The 19,833-nt window shown below is 47.2% G+C and overlaps 1 protein-coding gene across 1 annotated transcript in view; it reads right to left on the bottom strand.

Moving 5' to 3' along the window:
* PYGB (glycogen phosphorylase B) overlaps nucleotides 1–19,833 on the bottom strand; it is a 56,714-nt gene that overhangs the window by 18,344 nt on the left and 18,537 nt on the right. Inside the window, exons 3-10 of the mRNA XM_046678022.1 lie at nucleotides 13,647–13,725; nucleotides 11,162–11,265; nucleotides 7,257–7,388; nucleotides 5,117–5,228; nucleotides 4,610–4,692; nucleotides 2,318–2,461; nucleotides 1,597–1,689; nucleotides 9–53 (exon numbers count right to left, since the gene is read on the bottom strand). Coding sequence (XP_046533978.1) covers nucleotides 9–53; nucleotides 1,597–1,689; nucleotides 2,318–2,461; nucleotides 4,610–4,692; nucleotides 5,117–5,228; nucleotides 7,257–7,388; nucleotides 11,162–11,265; nucleotides 13,647–13,725 — 792 coding nt within the window. The remainder of the gene's footprint in view (nucleotides 1–8; nucleotides 54–1,596; nucleotides 1,690–2,317; nucleotides 2,462–4,609; nucleotides 4,693–5,116; nucleotides 5,229–7,256; nucleotides 7,389–11,161; nucleotides 11,266–13,646; nucleotides 13,726–19,833) is intronic.

The raw sequence follows: 19,833 nt of genomic DNA, 5'->3' as shown, positions 1-19,833 counted from the left end.
GGCAGCACAGTGTGGTTGGTGTACGCGCAGGTCTTCTTCGTGATTTCCCAGGCCTAGAACATTCCAGTGTGTTTTGTTTAGAAACAAGCAGCTCTTCTGCCAGATGCCTAGGCAAGGGGGAAGTCTAGGATCAAAGGCAGACTTCACATCCCCCAGAAACGGGCCCAGCTGGCCACAAGTCTCTGCTCTCTGGCGCCTGTCTAGAACCTTCTCAAAACCCAAAACTGAGCCTTGTACCCTTCTCTTTCCTGACATGACCCACGTATATTTTACATGCTGACCCAGCACACACACATAAATGAATAACGCTTACCCTACCACCTGGGAATCACCCCCATTTTTTTCTTTTGTAAACCATTTTTTTTTAAAGATTTTATTTTTTCCTTTTTCTCCCCAAAGCCCCCCAGTACATAGTTGTATATTTTTCATTGTGGGTCCTTCTAGTTGTGGCATGTGGGACGCTGCCTCAGCGTGGTTTGATGAGCAGTACCATGTCCGCGCCCAGGATTCGAACCAATGAAACACTGGGCCGCCTGCAGCGGAGCACGCGAACTTAACCACTCGGCCACGGGGCCAGCCCCCTAAACCATTTTTTATTAGTAAACAAAACAGAGCACCAACCAGTTTTCTGCTTTATTTCCAGTAAACTGACTATACATTCACGTCTGGAGAACACTGATAAACAGTGTGGCCCTGCCCTCTGCTGGCCAGGAGCGGACAGGACCTGAGTCGGGGCTGCCCAGCCCCACCCAGAAGTACACCCCACAACCAGAGAGGGCTCTGGGTGCTATAAAATGGGGTCAAACTGCTTTCTGGTTTTATGGGTTGGTTTAGTTAAACTAAAGTGGATCAAGAAAATCCCACTAAAGAATCTAGGACCAAAGTAAGTCGAGTCAGGAAAATAAACCTACAGATACGTAAACAGTGTGTTTTTTTTTTTTAAAGATTGGCACTTGAGCTAACAACTGTTGCCCATCTTTTTTTTTCTTCTTCTTTTTCTCCCCAAATCTCCCCAGTATACAGTTGTATATTTTTAGTTGTGAGTAACTTCTAGTTGTGGGACGTCGCCTTAGCGTGGCCTGACGAGTGGTGCCATGTCCGCACCCAGGATCCAAACTAGTGAAACCCCAGGCCAGCGAAGCGGATTATACGAACTTAACAACTTGGCCACAGGGCCGGCTCCAACAGTGTGTTTCTTTAAACATAACACTCCTGGGTTTTTAGCCACAATTCTATGATAAGAAAAAATATGCGAGAAGCTCAAAGAAGTGTCAGAATCTTTTCTTCTCTTCCAGAAAATTGCTCTTCTGTGTCCTTGCACCGCTGCTCCCACTCACTGTGTCCTGGTCCCTTGGGAGAAACCCAGACCCACTCCTGGAGCATCCTTCTCCTCCCCATGGCCCTGTCTTTCCAGGAACAATGTCCCTCTGTTCTCCCAAGGTCACAGGGGAGAGGCCTCCCTCAGGAGGCCTTCTAGGACTAGCTGAGTACTCATGACTGTTGCTGGGATAGGCTCGAAGGTCAGGGGAGCACTGTCACCTCATGTGCCCAGGTCTGTGGGACTCCATACCCCGTGCCCTTGTCCTCAGTGCTCACCTTGTCCCAGTCCACTTTCTCCACGTCCACCAGGATGCGCATGAGCTCGGGGATGGCAAGGGCCGGGTGGGTGTCGTTCAGCTGGATGGCAACCTGCAGTTTACACATGGCAATCCCTTCAATCCCCCAGCCCTTGTGTGTGCCACGGTGGTTGGCGTGCACAGAACTGGGGTCCTCAGCGGCTCCCCCAACCCCGGGAAGCCTGGCCTACAGGACGGTCAGCAGGAAGCAGACAGCACCACACCGGGGCTGGGCCTAGCGTGAAAACTGACCGAGGAGCAGGGGCAGGGCCTGGGGGGCCACAAGGAGGGACCAAGAGGACCGTGTGGGCCGGTTCTGCAGCCAAGTGTGCTCTGCAGCAGGAGTCCAAGAGCTGCAGGCCTTCTGCCCCCGAGGCCTCGGTGATACAGAGCTCTTCCTGACTCAGTCTTCCTTTCACCTCGGTTATGCTGGCTTTGCTTAGAAATCACTGAGCTCAGCCTGCCACACGTCGGGTTTTGCCCACAGCAGATTTTAGAGTCCCTTGCTGCCTCGACTCCTAAGTGTGGCCCTGATCGGGGAGGAAGGGGGCCCGACCCCTGACGACAAGTAGACTGAGGTTAGGGGGTGCTGCTGTCCCACCCCAGCCCCTTCCCGCCCACACCCTGGCCTGGAGGAAGAAATCAAGCCTGAGAACATCCTGTCCTTCCACATGAGCTCAACGCCCCATGGACAAACGAACCTTGTCTGGGAACGTCTCGAAACAAGTTCTCACTGGATCCCGGCAGCCGAACTTGGAGGACTTGAAGCGGCGAATGATGTCCTGGAGGGTGGCAGCCACCACAAAGTACTCCTGCTTCAGGCGGAGCTCCTTCCCCTCAAAGAACTGCAGACACAGGACAGCTCTGGCATCAGCAGCTCACCCACCCAGGCCACGGCCTCAGGAGGCCCCCCAGGGTCCAGAACGGGGTGCTAGGCTTGGGGGCCTGGCCCGGAGACTGCAGAGATGTGCACACGGATGAAAGAAGAAGCACCCTTGAGAGCCCGCATGGTGCTGACACCTCGATCCCACCTCTGGAGCCAGAGGCAGGCGCCTGGCTCAAGGGCGCAGGCAGCTCTCAAGCAGCCTGACCTGCATATGACCTTCACACAGAGAGCAAGCACAAGCGCAGCAGCAGAGGCTCACACTGGCCTGTGGTGTGCTGCAGGCAGGAAGGTCTAGTCCCTGTTCATAAAGCCTCGCCAAGCACCAGGAATGCCAGAGCCACCCGGAAACACACTCTCCAAAGTGCGGGTGTTATAAAAATGCCTTGCCAAAGGAAACCAGGAACAAAATTAAAAGACAACCCACCAACTGAGAGAAAATATTCACAAATCATATATCCGACAAAGGGTTGATTTCCAAAACATATAAAGAACTCACACAACTCAACAACAAAAAAATGAATAAGCCAATCAAAAAATGGGCAGAGGATATGGACAGACATTTTTCCAAAGATATACAGATAGGCAGCAGGCACATAAACAGATGTTTAACATGACTGATCATCAGGGAAATGCAAATCAAAACTACAATGAGACATCACCTTACACTGTTAGGAAGGCTATAATCAACAAGACAAAAAACAACAAATGTTGGAGAGGTTGTGGAGAAAAGGGAACCCTCACACACTGCTGGTGGGAATGCGAACTGGTGCAGCCACTATGGAGAACAGAATGGAGACTCCTCAAAAAACTAAAAGTAGAAATACCATACAATCCTGGTATCCCATTACTGGGTATTTATCCAAAGAGCTTGAAATCAACAATACAAAGAGACTCATGCCCCCCTATGCTCATTGCAGCATTATTCACAACGGTCAAGACGTGGAAGCAACCCCAGTGCCCACCTACTGAGGACTGGATAAAGAAGATGTGGTATATATATAAAACGGAACACTGTTCAGCCATGAAAAAGACAAAACCATCCCATTCGCAGCCACAGGGATGGACCTTGATGGTAGTATGTTAAGAGAAATAAGCCAGACAAAGACAAACACCGTATGATTTCCCTTACACGCAGAAGATAAACTAACACATGGACAAAGAGGACAGATTAGTAGTTACCAGGGGGGAAAGGGGTGGGGGGTGGGCACAGGGGTGAAGGGGCACACTTATATGGTGTTTGACAAACATTAATGTACAACTGAAATGTCACAATGTTATAAATTATTATGACCTCAGTGCAAAAAAAATACATACATAAATCAAATAAATACCATTACCACATTAAAAAAAAATGCCTTGCACCTGAAGCTTCAGAACCTGCTCACAATCCCGAGGGGGGGATTGGCAGGATGGGGGGAATGGGAAAACATTTTGCTGTATGCCCTCCAGCAACAACGCCCTTTGCTACTATGTGTACATATTATTCTAATTAAAAAACATGCAACCCACTAAGATAGGCAAATTCCAGATGCTAAATTTGGTGGCTATGGAGAATGTGGCTGTGACCTTCACCTAGTACATGGGGGGCATGTGCTAAGAGCTTTTCAAATCATGATTGTCTCATCTCAAAGTGTCACTGCAAAATATGGACTGCTGTCCCCTTGACAAATGGATCATCCGACTCTTGGGGAAGTGGCATCATGTGCTGGAAGAGCAGAAACCAGCTTAACTCAGGTCTGTCGGGCTCCCAGGCCCTGCAGGCGGCCTCATGTGGAGTCGGCTCAGACCCAGCCCTCAGGGGCAGCCACGTATCACGGAGCAGCAGGTGTATGAGAAAGGCCAAGAAGCCCCCTAAAGATCCGCTCAGGAAGAGAGAGCAAAGAGGAGACGCTAACAGGCATGCTTGGAGTCAGTGGACTTCATCGAGGATGTCGTGCCCGTCCTCAGTCCGAGCAGCCACATGAGGGCCGCTGGTGGCCACTTACAGGCTCGCCTGACAAATGCGGGGCCAGCAAACAAGTCCCACCAGAGAACCCAGCCTTGCAGTTGACTTTTCTCCACTTGGAGAGGATGGCACAGACAGGAACTAACCCTAGGAGCTACTCACATTGTCATTCGGATACAGGACTCTAGAGATGTTCTCGGCCAGGTTCCTGTCCAGGACCGCCTCGATGTAGCCACCCACGTTAACTGAGGGCAGAGACGGGGAGGTCAGGACCTGAGAGCCTTCTCTCGAGACTCTCGGGTGCCTTAGACTGAGGTTTCTCACATGTCCCCTTAGCACTCCAAGGGCAAGCGCTCCGGAACAGAAGGCACCCGCAGAGCAGCTGGTTTGCCTGCCACACGCCCTACCCCGCAGAGCTGCGCTGGGAGCCATGCACCCTGAAGCACGCCAGGCCCCCACTCTCTCCTGAGGACGTGGGGGCCGACGCACACTGGCTTGTCCTGTGGGCCCTCCCTGGCGAGCCCAGGTACTCATGGGGAACCTGCCCTCTGCCCTCCCACAGCAGGGGAGCCATGTGGCATCTGCAGCAGTGAGAGGGTGGAGATGGGCCTGGAGCTGTGTGGAGTGAACTGGGGACAAGCCACCCAGAGACAAGCCGGTGGAACGCACAGTCGTGGAGCTTGAAGTCATTGGGCGCCTTGGCGGACCACAGCCTCATGGTGTTAACGGTGTTATTCTTGTAGCCCGGCACTGGGGTGTCGTAGGGCATGGCCAGCACCACCTGGTCGAGGGAGAGACAGTCAGAATCGAGGTGACCAGAGATACCGTCCCCAGTCCTGGGTCAAGCCGGGTGGGGCAGCTCCAGCCTCCAGCCTTGCAGGAAGCAGTTTCTACCTCCCTGTTGATGGCCCACCTGCTCACCCTCTTCCAGCTTTTCTCCTTCTGCCCAAAACACACTCAACGCCTGTCACTCACGCCCCTCATGCCCTGTCACTCACTGTGCCCACAGCCCCAGCTCACTGATGTCCCGAGCCAGGAGCACCTGTGACAGACCACACTCTCGAGGTCACACTGTCTTGCCTAGCTTTACCTCCTTCAATACTGGCATCAACTTAAGAATGCCTCCTCAGCTCCTCAAGGGGCTGCTGTGTTAACCTGGCTCATGCTCCCTTAGCAGCCACTCCTCCCATGTCCTCGTGCTCTGCCCTCCACACCTTCCCTCTTCTCACTCAACTTTGCTTGAGCAGTCTCAGGACTCAGCTAACTACTGCCAACAGACGACTTCTATTTTCGTCCTCCATTTTCCAAGGTCTGTGGCCAGGCTCCCCATGTTGGACGCCTTCACCTCTAACCCTCAGTGAAACCAAACCAGCCCACACACACTGCTCCTGAAAGCACGGGATCTGCTCTCCACCCACGGGGCCTGCCATGCTCCCTCCCGATTCCCATCTGTCCAGAAGTATCAGCTTTGCTCTTGCCAAGCACAGAAGAAGTGCACCAGCCTCAAGGTCACTTCCAGCCCTCGGACTCCCAGATGGGACTCCTCACCCTCAGGCATGCTTATGGTAGCTCACGGTGGAACTGTGCAACTTTCCAAGACAAAGTCAGCTCTGACAGGCACAGAGGACTGCAGAACGGCACCGCCAAGGTAAAGCCCAGGGTATCTTCCCCTTCCTTTCTCCTCTCAGTCCTTGCCTCTGCCTCTGCTCCCCAACCCCCACGGCCTTGTCCACGCCAGTGACAAGCCCTGTAAATGCATCTCCAACCCCCTCCTTCCCACTCCACGGCCAGCCCTCCAGGTTAAGGCCCTTATCATATCCCACCTGGGATGCCACAGCAGTCTCTGCGCCTCTGCACCCACACAGACACATTCATCTTCTACAAGCACATGCATTTAGAAACCAGATCCCTTCTCTGCTTTTTCAAATTAACTACTACTAATTACGGCATCGGAGGCTTCCACAACGCCGCTCCAGCCAGCTCCAGCCCCATGCGCCCTATTTAACACCTACGTTGCACAAAATCTGGATGACTCACCTTTGCACATCTGCCACTTCCCCACTCTCCCGGGCTCATGCATTTTTGTTCATCCTACCCCCACCATTAGACAAGTAAGTCGTACTCTTTACAACTACCCCTCTTCTCACGAAGCCTCTCCTGCTCGTCCCCTCTGCCCCCTAAACCCACCAAGATGTGCGCTCTCTGCTGTCTCTGAGTCGGGCTAGACGCTCCACATTTGCGCCTACTATGCCTGATACCCCATTCAGCCAAGCACTCCACGCTTGTCCTGGTCCCCCCGTCAGGACCCACCTGGCAGGGGTGGCCTGTGCCCCACTGGGACTTCCGCCTACCCCTCTCCACACACCCAGGGTTCTGATGGCTCAGAGTAACTGGTGGGCTGCACCCAGGAGACACTACTGAGGCCAGTGGGACCAGGAACATGTGGCGAGGGAGCATGTTGAGTGCCTACTCTCTGGAGATGATAGGGGGCTCTTCATGTCCCCAGGGGATCAGTGCCCTGTCCCTGTCCCTGTCACAACGCTGGCCTGCTTGCCAGCAAACTGCTGGTCTTCACCGCAACACAGCTCCTGTTAACCCGCAAAGAGTGTGGCCTCACTTTCAGCATCTTCTGCTGTCTGGACAGCTCCTGATGAAGCGAATGAGGCAGGAAGCCCTCCCAGGTTTGGACCCGGAGTCAGGTCCCAGGGGAAGCAGCACGCCTCCCACTCCCAAAGGGAATCAGACCGACAAGGAAGCATGAGCAGCACCCCCCTCAGCCTAGGCTTCCCGGAACACTCGGGTTGGATACCTGTGTGTCCAGCCACCTCACGCCCTCGGGGGTGTGCTCCACTCTCCCATAGAAGTGCACAGGAAGCATGTACTCAGGCCGGGCTTTCTCCCAGGGGTTGCCGTAGCGCAGCCAGTCATCGGCCTCCTCCACCTGGAAAGGCACCGGCAGTGAGGTCAGTTCTCAGGAAGGAAGAGACAGTCCGAGGCCCGGGCTGAACTCGTCCTGGCCTGCACTGACCACGCTGTCGAGAGGATGCTGCCCCGCACTGAAACCAAACTACAGCCTGTGTACAATGCAAAGATTTCAATTCCAGTCAAGGCCACGTGTTTAAAAATTAACACTTTGGGGGCCGGCCTGGTGGCACAGCAGTTAAGTTCTCACGTTCCGCTTTGGCGGCCTGGAGTTTACCGGTTCAGATCCCGGATGTGGACCTACACACCGCTTGTCAAGCCATGCTGTGGCAGGTGTCCCACATATAAAGTAGAGGAAAATGGTCATGAATGTTAGCTCAGGGTCAGTCTTCTTCAGCAAAGAAAAGAGGACTGGCAGCAGATGTTAGCTCAGGGCCAATCTTCCTCAAAAACAAAAGTCAAAGAAACAGTAAATAAATATTAAAAAAAAAAATTAACACTTTGGGCTATTAAAGAAACAAACTCGGGGCTTTGGCCCAATGGCCGAGTGGTTGGGTTCACATGCTCCGCTTCAGCTGCCCAGGGTTTCACCGGTTCAAATCCTGGGTACAGACATGGCATCGCTCATCAAGCCATGCTGAGGCGGCATCCCGCATGCCACAACTGGAAGGACCCACAACTAAAAATACACAACTATGTACCGGGGGCTTTGGGGAGAAAAAGGAAAAATAAAATCTTTATTAGAAACAAAAAAGAGGGGCAAGCCCAGTGGCGCAGTGGTTTAGTATGCACGTGGCAGCCCGGGGTTCACTGGTTCAGATCCCAGGTGCGGACATGGCACCACTTGGCAAGCCATGCTGTGGTAGGCATCCCACATATAAAGTAGAGGAAGATGGGCACGGATGTTAGCTCAGGGCCAGTCTTCCTCAGCAAAAAAGGAGGAGGATTGGCAGCAGATGTTAGCTCAGAGCTAATCTTCCTCAAAAAAAAAAAAAAGAAAAGAAACAAACTCATCTAAAATACAGAAAAATGCATCGAAGTAAAAAGACATTAACAATCACCTGAATTCAGCAACAAAAAGGAATGAAGTCGTGATGCCTGCTACAACACAAATGAATCTTGAAAACATTAGGCTGAGTCAAAGAACTGTATAATTCCATTTACATGAAATGTGCAGAACTGCCAAACCCAGAGAGGCAGAAAGCAGAGCAACAGTCATCAGGCACAGAGGTGTGACTACAAATGGGCAGAGTTTCTCTCTGGGGTGATGAAAATGTTCTGGAAATAGAAGGTTACCCAACTTTGTGAATACATTAAAAACCACCTGACACCTCAATAAAGCTGTTATTTTTTTAAAAAAAGAAGGGCTCTGAAAGCCCACTGCTTTGAAATGACGCCCCGCGGCATGGTGCCGGGGCCGAGCCGCCCCCAGAGCGCCTGTAGCGGGAGCTCCCGCTCACCCTCTAGAAGACAGCACCTTTCTGCTAGGCCTTCCTCAAGGCAGCTTACTTTCCAAAAACTACACCCAAGTGGCATTCAAAATCAGTAAATACACAAAAACACTCCTGTCCACAGACTAACAATCCTTTGAGTGGACGCATTTGGTGGAGTTGCTTTTCCCACCACCCTGTGGAATTTATTCTGCTTGCAAGCAATGGAATAAAATAATTTGGTAGGGCACTGAATGAAGAATTATAAATATAAATTAACTAAAACTCAAATGAGATCAAGTCTTTTTTTCTTTAAACTTAACAAACAACCTTATGTGTGCTACATCGAGGGTTGTGGATGGTCTTTACACAGCAGAAGTCGAGAGAGAGCACACGGGCTGCGACGTAAGCAGGTGACACAGCTGAGGCCACAGCTCCAATATGCACCTCTCCAAGTGCTGCTCGCAGGACTTCTGTTTGGTGCAGCACACAATCGTCCCGGGACTAATACTGCCTTTTGATCGGGTGGCACGTCCTTGTACATCAGTAAGATTCTCCCACAGCAGAGCCTGGCCATCTCCCATACAGTAAGTGGTTCCATGGGTCATCTGCAGAGGCAGCATCTTCCCAAATACAAGAGACATTGGGGTCTCCCCTCCGGAGCCCCCGTCCCTGAGAGGCAGGCTGGCCTGTGGCCCCTGTTAGCCACACTGATGCTGTGCAACCACTGCCCACACTTAATTCTGCTATAGTTAAAATCAACTAAAGCCGTTCCAAATGACTGGTTCCCATGAAAACAGGGTGGGAGAAGGGTGAGTTCACCACTCACGTGTCATCCAAGGACTGTCTTTAAACTGTCACACAAGGTGGCAAGAGGTATAGGAACAAGGAACCATAAGAAAGAAGTGTCTGTGGTCAAACAGACAGAAAACACCAAAAAACCTTCCTGCTGTAACCATAACAACAAGTAGGCAAGGAGAAGCCTCAGTTTCTGTCTCACAAACACACACACTAACAGACTAGAAAAGAGCCAGAACGTTCAAAGAACACACATGTACAAGTATGGAGTAAGTCTGACACACACATACATACACAGAACTGAGTGAAACCAGTGGCATGCACCAGGAGGAAAGGTGCATTTCTCTTTTTAAGGTTGGAGAGAGCATTTCTATAAATTAAGCAATAGATACAAATCTGTTTTAAGTTTTCTTTTACTTTTAGCCATACTTTACTTTGCCAATTTTTTATTATGAGCATTTTCAAACACACAGCAATGTTAGAAGAATTGCCAGTGAACACTCACAACCACCACCTACATTACAGAACTGTTAACATGTGCTACACTTGACCGTTTGCACATCCACCCATCAATCCAATAATTTTTTGAGCATTTCAAAGTAAGCTGCAGACATCTGTACCCTCCTCCACTGAGCACGCCAACATGCATGCCACTAAGTACAGTTTGTCATGTGTTTATTTTTAGGTTAATGTATACGATGAAATGTACAAACTAAAGAGTACTATTGATGAGTTCTCACAAATGCACATACCTGTATGACCCAAACCCCACCAAGATACAGGACATTTCATCACCCCAGTTGTCACCTTCTTCAGACTCTACTTACCCTTATGTTACAAACTTTTCGATCCTAACCCAGCCCTGGTTTACCTGTGACTTTTAGATCCCAAATTATATTAAATACACTATTCTCCATCCACGTAGAAGAGTAATGCCTGCCATTTTGAGGTGAGAGAAATGGCCACCTCGACTTGTGGAGGATGCTGAGCCTGTATTTTGAGATTACCTTTTTAGCAATGTGGTCCTGACCACCTTACTTAGCTGTTTGATGCTTTAGAACGAGGCTCACTCTTTCTAAAGGCCACTTTTCTCTGCAGAGTCTGTCCTCTAACCCCACAGGGTGCCGTCCCTTCACTGGTGTGAGGGAGCGAAGACAGAAGGTGGGAACAAAACCTACAATAAGTCTCTTTCTAATAACTCTAGGTCAATCGTCCCACTGGGGGTGAAACAGAGAGGGCCACCTTCTCTCTGCAGTGAGGTACAACAGGAAACCAGCACACGGACCATGGGGTCCTCACTCCTTGGCCTCTCCTGTAAGGCCCAGCCAGGCTCTGGGTCTCACCCTACCAGACTTCTCAGCCACCACACAGAAGCTGTTGCAACGAGCTTGCACAAAAGCTCATAGGATTGTCCTGATGTGACCAACCTCCACTTCCCCTAGGACTGGCACGCAGTCTCTCCAGGAAGGAGTTTAAAGTGAAAAAAAACAAACTAAAGTGCCCCTGTCTCTTTCCTTGTGTGAATGAGAGCTGCAAATGAGTGAAAGAACCAAACCGTACCCACCTGCCAGCCATTGACAATCTTCTGGTTAAAAATGCCAAACTCATAGCGGATTCCATAGCCGTATGCTGCCAGGCCCAAGGTGGCCATCGAGTCAAGGAAGCAGGCTGAAAATTCCAAACACAAAGACCTTCTTGAGATCAAAGACAACCACCAGATGCAAGGCCCAGGGGAAGCAAGGCCCAGACACCCACGTTAAGTAGGCACTGGGAGGCCGGCGCCAGGGCACCAGTGGTTCAGTGGGGACCAGTTAGCCTCAGGTTCATGAGAAGGAAGACTGAGCTCCCTTCTCACCCCCTGCAGCTTGAGAGCCTGGGGCTATGACAAGAAGGCGGCACTGGGGGGGCTCTGGGGATGTGGGGAGACCGGAGGGAAGAGGTGAAGAATCCCACAGAAAACACCCTCAAACTCAGCACATCTCTAAATGCATGGGCCCCGACTGCCACCTTTCTCTTAGAGAGCTTGCCCCAGGCTGAAGGCCCCCCACCGCGCACCCTCTCCTCACAGTCCAAGCTGTCTGGACACGTCACAAAGTCTCTCCCCCACGCTAGTGAGGAAGGCACAGAAGCCAGGGCTGGGAATGGACATTTCACCATCCACAAGGGCAAACATCCAAGGCCGAGGTGCCACTGGGCCCCCTGGAAAGTGGCTGGAGTGGCATGCCACCAAATTGAGCCCCTGTTTCAATCAAGATGCCTTGAGGGAAATATCACAATGTTTGGAATACAGATCCAGAAGGCAGCTTATTCAACTTCTGGATTAAAAAGAAATGAAAAGAAACAACCTCCACACGAAACACAAGCAAATAAAACAGGTGCCCAACTCACCAAACAGGCCCAGAGCCCTGGGCGTCAGCCCTCTGCTAAGGGAGTGTAAGAAGATCCACAGAGGCAGGATCTGGGCCCCTGTTCTGAGGAAATCACGCTCGCAGGAGGGAACACCACACTCAGGCCACACAGGCTGGGGGTGCCCCTGGCCTGCATAGGCAACAGAAGTCCACGGCACCTGAGGGGCCCAGAGAGGAGGTGCCTGGCCTGGGAAGGCCAGGGCCCCACAGATGTGGCAGGAAAGGCGCCTGGGAGGTCGACAGGAATCAGATTGCAAAAGGCCTGAGGAGGCCTGAACTGAAGTGGACGGCCATGGGCGGGGGCTGCCCTGCTGATGGCCACCACCTCGGGTGAGGGGTGACGTTAGGCAGCCGCTCCAGTGAAGGAGACCAAGCGGTCTGGAGCTTGCCTGGAGCTCAAGAAAACACATTCTGTTTTTACTGACAGAGAAAGGACCAAGTGGGAAGACCATCACCATCAAGAGAATGTCATCGGGGGTACAGGGGACTGAAGCCTAGGGGCCCACGGTACACTGGGGTTCCCTCGGGGCTGCACTCTGCCCAACGGCCTGGATGCCACAATGTGGTCTGCAGGGGAGCGAGCCACAGCTTAACGTGTTCGGTACGATTGCACCTTCGTAAACTAAACCCGCAGACTAAGGCGAGCCCTGCCTTTGAGCAGGATGTCCACCAGGCTTTCACACCAGGGCAGGGAGATGGAGCAGGCCTTGCTAAACGTTTCTTTATACAGATCCTTTATAGAGATATAGAAATAGTGCTATTTTGTTTGAAAGGAACACATGAGGCATTCATAATTTTTGAAGAATTTAACTTAAAATTTAAAAACATAAACACGCACACCCCACAGATAAATTTTAGTGTGCGCTCCCTTTACAAAATGACAATTCCCTGAAGGGGCAGTGATGCAAAGTGGCAGGGCTCATGCCCACCCTCCCAGGGCCCCTCCACACACCAGGACAGCACAAAACTTGGTTTATCTCTGCCCCAGAAACACTGTGCCCACGAGTGGACAGTGAAATCAATTCAGCAAGACTGCTATTGTCACTGTGTTCTTAACCCAGCTCCCTCTCCCCAAAAAGACTGGCAAAGTGATTAAACAGAAAAAAAACAAAACAATACTAAGTACGCTCAGGGTGGTCCAAGAGAGCAATACACCCAAAAGGAACGGCTCTGTTATTTGAGGGCCATTTCCTGTTTACTGTAGCAGGACCAGCTGGCCGTAAGTTGGGCTACGTTCACAAACTGTGTGTGTGTGTGTGCGTGCCTGTGTGTGTGTGTCTGTGTCTACATCCGTGTTTCTGTGCTTCTCTCCATCTGTCTTTCTCCCAGTTACTGAGTTTTGGACAGTAGAGAGTGGCTGGTACACTGGAAAGCCCTTCCAGCACCAGTTACCCAACGATGGCAAGCTGGCTTCACAGTTATGAAACACCCCTTGTGTGAAAGAGAACATATAATTTTTGTTTATTTTTTCCACTGGTGGCAAAGATTTCAATCTGGAGAAACACTTCCCCATCCACTCTCAGGGACCAATTTACTTGACCGACCAGCAACGGGAGCACGGCTGCCCTCAATCTCACCATGTGACCACCACCAAGGCACCGCATCAGGAAAGACTCTGCCCTGGACAGGCATCTGGGTTACCTGCCAGCCTCCCCAAGCCTCCGTTCCCAAGGCCGGCATCCTCTTCTATTTCCTCGAGTTCTTCCAAGTCCAACCCCAACTGTGAATAAAAACAGAAGCATCATTTTAATGTTACCTAATATTGTTCCTCAAGCAACAAGAGGAAGGAGCTTGTGAGCTTTTATATCAAAGGTTAGAGCCTGCTTTCTTTTAGACTTGAAAATTCAATGTTAAATCTGGTGTTAAATCAAATGCACAAAAATGAAAGTTTCCAGGTATTTCAAAAGCTGCAAAACTACTTAAGAATTAACAGTCAAAATGTGACATAGTTTAATAGCCAAAGATATTTACTGCCAGGTTATTAACCTACTTACAGTGGACAGATGATAACACGTATCCTAAAAATTCTGAAACCAACGGTTTTAGTAATTGTCTAATTTCACACAGTCTAATGATATTTACATGACATCTTTTTAAACCAAAACTAAAAGCGCTTTCCCTGTGGCATTCCAAACACATTCAAGCAATCTTGCGAAACAGATATGGCATGTTAAAAATCAAGGAGAAAGCAATACAGTCGTATCTACTTCACTTGACTTAAAACCATTCCAGAATGCAGATCTTAAGGCTCTCAGTTATGATAGATAGAAAATTGTTCCATTAACGTGGCTTTAGTGTATTAAACTTGACAAACTGTTCACAATAATTATCTTGATCAGTGGTTTTCAAACTTTTTGCTTTCAGGAGGACCCAAAAAGCCATTGTTTATTGGGATTATATCTATCAATATTTATCAAATTAGAAATTAAAATGGAGAAACTTTCTTGTGTGTGTGAGAGGAAGATTCACCCTGAGCTAACATCCATTGCCAACCCTCCTCTTTTTTCGCTTGAAGAAGATTAGCCCTGAGCTAACATCTGTGCCAAGCTTCCTCTATTTTTTGTCGGTGAGATACCTCCACAGCATGGCTGATGAGTGGAGTAGGTCCACACCCAGGATCCGAACCCAAAACCCAGGCCACCAAAGCAGAGTGTGTAGAACTTTAATCGCTTGGCCACAGGGCCAGCCCTATTTTTTTAAAGTATATATGAATTCATTTAAAAATAAAAATAAACCCATTATATGTTAACAAAACAACACAGTTTAATGAAAAACAACTACATTTTCTAAAACAAAAAAATATTCATTGACGAGAGTGGCAGTGTTTTACATTTTTACAAACGTCTTTCATTGATTTTCTGCTTAAGCATTCAATCTGTCGATTAAATACAGTCTTTGGAAAGCTCCACCGTATCCTTGTGAGAGAATGATAAACAGTTCTGACCCAGTGACCCCAGAAAAAGGCTCAGGGCCCCAGCCACCTCCACACGACACTTTGAGAATCTGATAAATTACAAAGGGCGGAAGAAAATTGTGAGAAAATAACTAAACATCCAAGTCATAAAGAAATGGTTTAGTGTCTATTACGTAAATTGAACGGTATTAACACACACAATAAACTGATTCAGAGTAGGATCTCAAAATATTGACTTAATTCCCATAGCAATTTCAAAGAGAGTATTCTACCAAAAATATCCTGGGTGTGTATCTGCCAGGAGCAGAATTTACCCAATAATACGTTACTGGCTCAAAGTTAAGAAACATTTTAACTACAACATTTTCCAAACTTATCTGATCATGGAACCTCTTATTCATGAAACATCTATTAAACTCAGAGACCAGTAAACTAAATAAAGACAGGCTAGGAGCTGGCCCGGTGGCGCAGCAGTTAAGCTCGCTGTTCCGCTTCTCGGCGGCCTGGGGCTCGCCCATTTGGATCCTGGATGTGGACATGGCACCACTTGGCAAAAGCCAGGCTGTGGTAGGCATCCCACATATAAAGTAGAGGAAGATGGTCATGGATGTTAGCTCAGTGCCAGTCTTCCTCAGCAAAAAGAGGAGGACTGGCAGTAGTTAGCTCAGGGCTAGTCTTCCTCAAAAAAAAAAAAAAAAAAAGAGACAGGCTAAAGTAGACATAGAAAGATGTTTTGTTCCTTTAAGCTTTTAATTTGAATGTTGTAGGCACATCCAGCCTAGTAGGGCGCATTTTGCCTTGAGTTTGAAAGTGTTCAAAAGAGGCACAAAAAGTAGCTAATTGATAATCTAAAACCTCAGTAAAGTGGGCTTCTGAACTGAAGAGAGAAAAAGAGCATAAAGGAGCACTATTAACAACCTGTCTTTTTTTTGAGATGCAATTCACATACTATAAAATTCACCCTTTAAAAGTGAACAGTTTAATAGTTTTTAGCATATTCACAAAGTTGTGCAACCATCACCACTGTCTAATTCCAGAATTTCCTTACCCCATACTCATTAGCAGTCATTCCCTATTTTCTCCTTCCCTCAGTCCCTGGCAATCACTTTTCCACTTTCAGTCTCTAGGGATTTGCCTATTCTGAACATTTCATAGAAATGGAAACATACAATATGTGGCCTTTCATATCTGGCTTCTTTCACTTAGCATAATGTTCTCAAGATTCATCCATGTTGTAGCATGTGTCAGTGCTTCATTTCTTTTTATCACTGTATGGCTCTATCACACTTTGTTTATCCATTCATCAGTTGATGGACGTGGGTTATTTCTACTGCATGGCTATAATGAATAATGCTGCTATGAATATTCATGTACAATTTTTTGTGTAGACGTATGTTTTTATTTTTCTCAGATATAAACCTTTGGGTGGAATTGCTGAGTTACATGATATTCTAGATTCAACTTTTTGAGTAATTGCCAGACTATTTTCCAAAGTGACTCTACCATTTTACTTTCCCACCAGCACTAGATGAGGGTTCCAGTTTCTCCACCTCCTCGCCAACACTTTTTCTCCATCTTTATGATTACAGCCATTCCAGCGGGTATGAAGTGGTATCTCACTGTGGTTTTGATCTGCCTTTCCCTGATGACTAATGACGCTGAACATCTTTTCATACGCTTGTTGGCCATTTATATATCTTCTTTAGAAAAACATCTATTCAAGTCTTTGCCCATTTTTAAATTGGGTTGTCTGTCTTTTTATTATTGAGTTGCAAGAGTTCTTAATATATTCTTACTAGACCCTAATCATATTTATGATTTACAAATATTTTCTCCCATTTTGTAGGTTGTCTTTTCACTTTCTTCATAATGTCCTTTGATAAATAAAAGTTTTTACTTTTGTCCAATTTATATACTTTTTCTTTTATTCCTTGTGCTTTTGCTGACATTTTTTAAGAATCCATTACCAAATCATGAAGATTCACCCCTATATATTCTTCTAAGAGTTTTATGGCTTTAGCTCTTACATTTAGGGTGTTGATCCATTTTGAGTTAATTTTTATATGTGGCGTGAGGTAGGGTTCCAATTTCATTCATTTGCATGTGGACATTCAAGTACTCTAGCATCATTTATTGAAAAGACTATTCTTTCTTCATTGAATTGTTTTGGCACTCTTTTCCTTTTAAAAAATCAACTGACCATACAGGACACCAAAAGCACAAGCAACAAAAGAAAAAACAGAGAAACTTAACTTTGTGAAAATTAAAAACTTTTGTGCATCAAAGGACACTATCAACAGAGTGAAAGGCAACCTATGGAATGAGAGAAAATATTTGCAAATCACGTATCTGACAAGGGATTAATATCCAGAATAGATAGAGAACTCCTAAAACTCAACAACAACAACAAACAAACAACCTAATTCAAAAATGGGCAAAGAACTTGAATAGGAATTTCTCCAAAAGAAGATACATAAATGGCCAACAAGCACATGGAAAGATGCTCAACATCACTAATCAGTAGGGAAATGCTAATTAAAACCACAATGAGATACCCATTAGAATGGATACCACCACCAAAAAAAAGAAAGCAGTAAGTGATGGGGAAACCGGATGGATGTGGAGGAACTAGAACTCTTGTGCACTTGGTGGGAACGTAAAATGGTGCAGCTGTTGTGGAAAAGAGTATGGCAGTTCCTCAAAAAGTCACACACAGAATTACCATCTGATCCAGCAACTCCACTTCTAGGTTTACACCCAAAGAACTGAAAGCAGGGTCTGGAGGAGAGATTTGTACACTCATGCTCCTAACAGAATGTTCACAACAGCCAAAAGGTGGAAGCAACTCAAGCGTCTACTGACAGATGAATAAAGAAAGAAAATGTGGTCCATACATTCAATGGAATATTATTCATTCAACCTTAAAAAGCAAGGAGACTCTGACATATGCTACAACATGGATGAACCCTGAATATATGAAGCCAGTCACAAAAAGACAAACATTGCATGATTTCACTCCAATGAGGCACCGTGAGTATCAAATTCATAGACAGAAAGCAGAACGGTGGTTGTCAGGGGCTGGGGGAGGGGAGAACGGGAGTTAGTGTTTAATGGATAGAGAATTGCAGTTTGGGAAGATGAAAAGAGTTCTGGAGATGGATGGCGGCGATGGTTGCACAACAATATGAATGTACTTACTACGACTGAACTATAATTAAGAGCAATGAAGATGGTAGATTCGCGTTACACGTATTTTACCACAATTTTTTAAAATCAGGAAAAAAATCAACTGACTACAAATGTGAGGGTCTATTTCTGGCCTCTCAATTCTCTCGCACTGATCTGCACGTCTGTTCTGCTGACAACACAGAGCCTCGAGCACTGCAGCTCTGGTAGTGAGTTTTGAAACTGGGAACTGTAAGGCCTCCAACTTTATGCTCCTTTTTCAAGAGTGTTTTAATTATTTCTGGCCTGTTGCATTTCCATCTGGATTTTAGGATCGGCTTATCAATCTCGGCAAAGAAGCCAACTAGAAGTTTAGTGGAGATTGAACTGAATCTGTACGATCAATTTGGGGAGTGCTGCCATCTTAACAACATTAAGCCTTCCAAGCCATTAACATGGAATGTCTTTCCATTTTTAGGTCTTCTTTAATTTCTTTCAACAATGTTTTGTAATTTTCAGAATATAAATTTGCACCTCTTTTGGAAATTTATTCCAAAGGGTTTAATTCTTTTTAATGCTATTTTAAGTGGAATTTTCTTAATTTCATTTTTGGACTGTTCATTGCAAGTATATAAAAATACAGTTGACTTCTGTATATTGATGTGTCCTGAAACCTTGCCACACTCTTTCATTTGTTCTAATACATTTTTACTGGATTCCTCAGGATTTTCTAGATCATGTCATCTGCAAATAGAGACAGTTTTCCTTCTTCCTTCCCAGTCTGGATGCCTCCTAATTCATTTTCCTGCCTAAATACCCTGACTAGCACCATCAGTACAATGTTGAGTAGAAGTGGTGAGAGTGACACCCTTGGGACAAAGCAGCAAGTTAAACCCCAGCTAGGGAGGCAATCGGTCAAATGCAGATGGCGTGACACTCTACAGGACAAACCTAGTTTCAACAAATAAACTGCAAGGCAGAAAAATTAAAAAGAGGAGAAGTCTATAGAGGAAGAGAGATTTAAGAGACATGTCAATCAAATGCATCTTAGTTTCTGAACATACTGTTAAAAAATTATAAGGCAATCAGAGAAATTTGTGCACTGCCTGAAAAACTGATACTAAAGAACTATCGCTATTTCAGGGGTCATAATGGTATGACCCTATCTTTTAGAGACACCTGATGAAATATTCATAAGTGAAATATTATGCTGTCTGATACTGGCTTAAATAATCTAGCAGTGGTGGGGTACAAGGGAGGCAAGACAAGCCTTGAGTTGGGCTTGATGACTGCGGAAGCCAGCTACTAGGCATGCAGAAAAAGTTCATGATAACAGTCACTCAGTTTTTGTATATATTTAAAATTTTCTATAATGAAAACACTTTCATTTTTTATTTTTATTTTTTTTAAGATTGGCACCTGAGCTAACAACTGTTGCCAATCTTTTTTTTTCTGCTTTTTCTCCCCAAATTGCCCCAGTATGTAGTTGTATATTCTAGTTGTGGGTCCTTCTAGCCATGGCATGTGAGACACTGCCTCAGCATGGCCCAATGAGCAGTACCATGTCTGTGCCCAGGATTCGAACCAGTGAAACCCTGGGCCCTGAAGCAGACTGCGTGAACCTAACGGCTCGGCCACGGGGCTGGCTCCTGAAAACACTTTAAATGTGTCCTTGATAGCTCAATCAGGAAAAAGTGGCTGCTTCCGAAGCTCTAGCTTTAGTGTAAATGGCTCCCCAGAACTCCTCCC

The sequence above is a fragment of the Equus quagga genome, chromosome 12 (genome assembly GCF_021613505.1).
Source record: "Equus quagga isolate Etosha38 chromosome 12, UCLA_HA_Equagga_1.0, whole genome shotgun sequence".
Taxonomy (NCBI): domain Eukaryota; kingdom Metazoa; phylum Chordata; class Mammalia; order Perissodactyla; family Equidae; genus Equus; species Equus quagga.
Note: the sequence above shows the minus strand (reverse complement) of the source record. Positions and strands in the feature narration are given on the sequence as shown.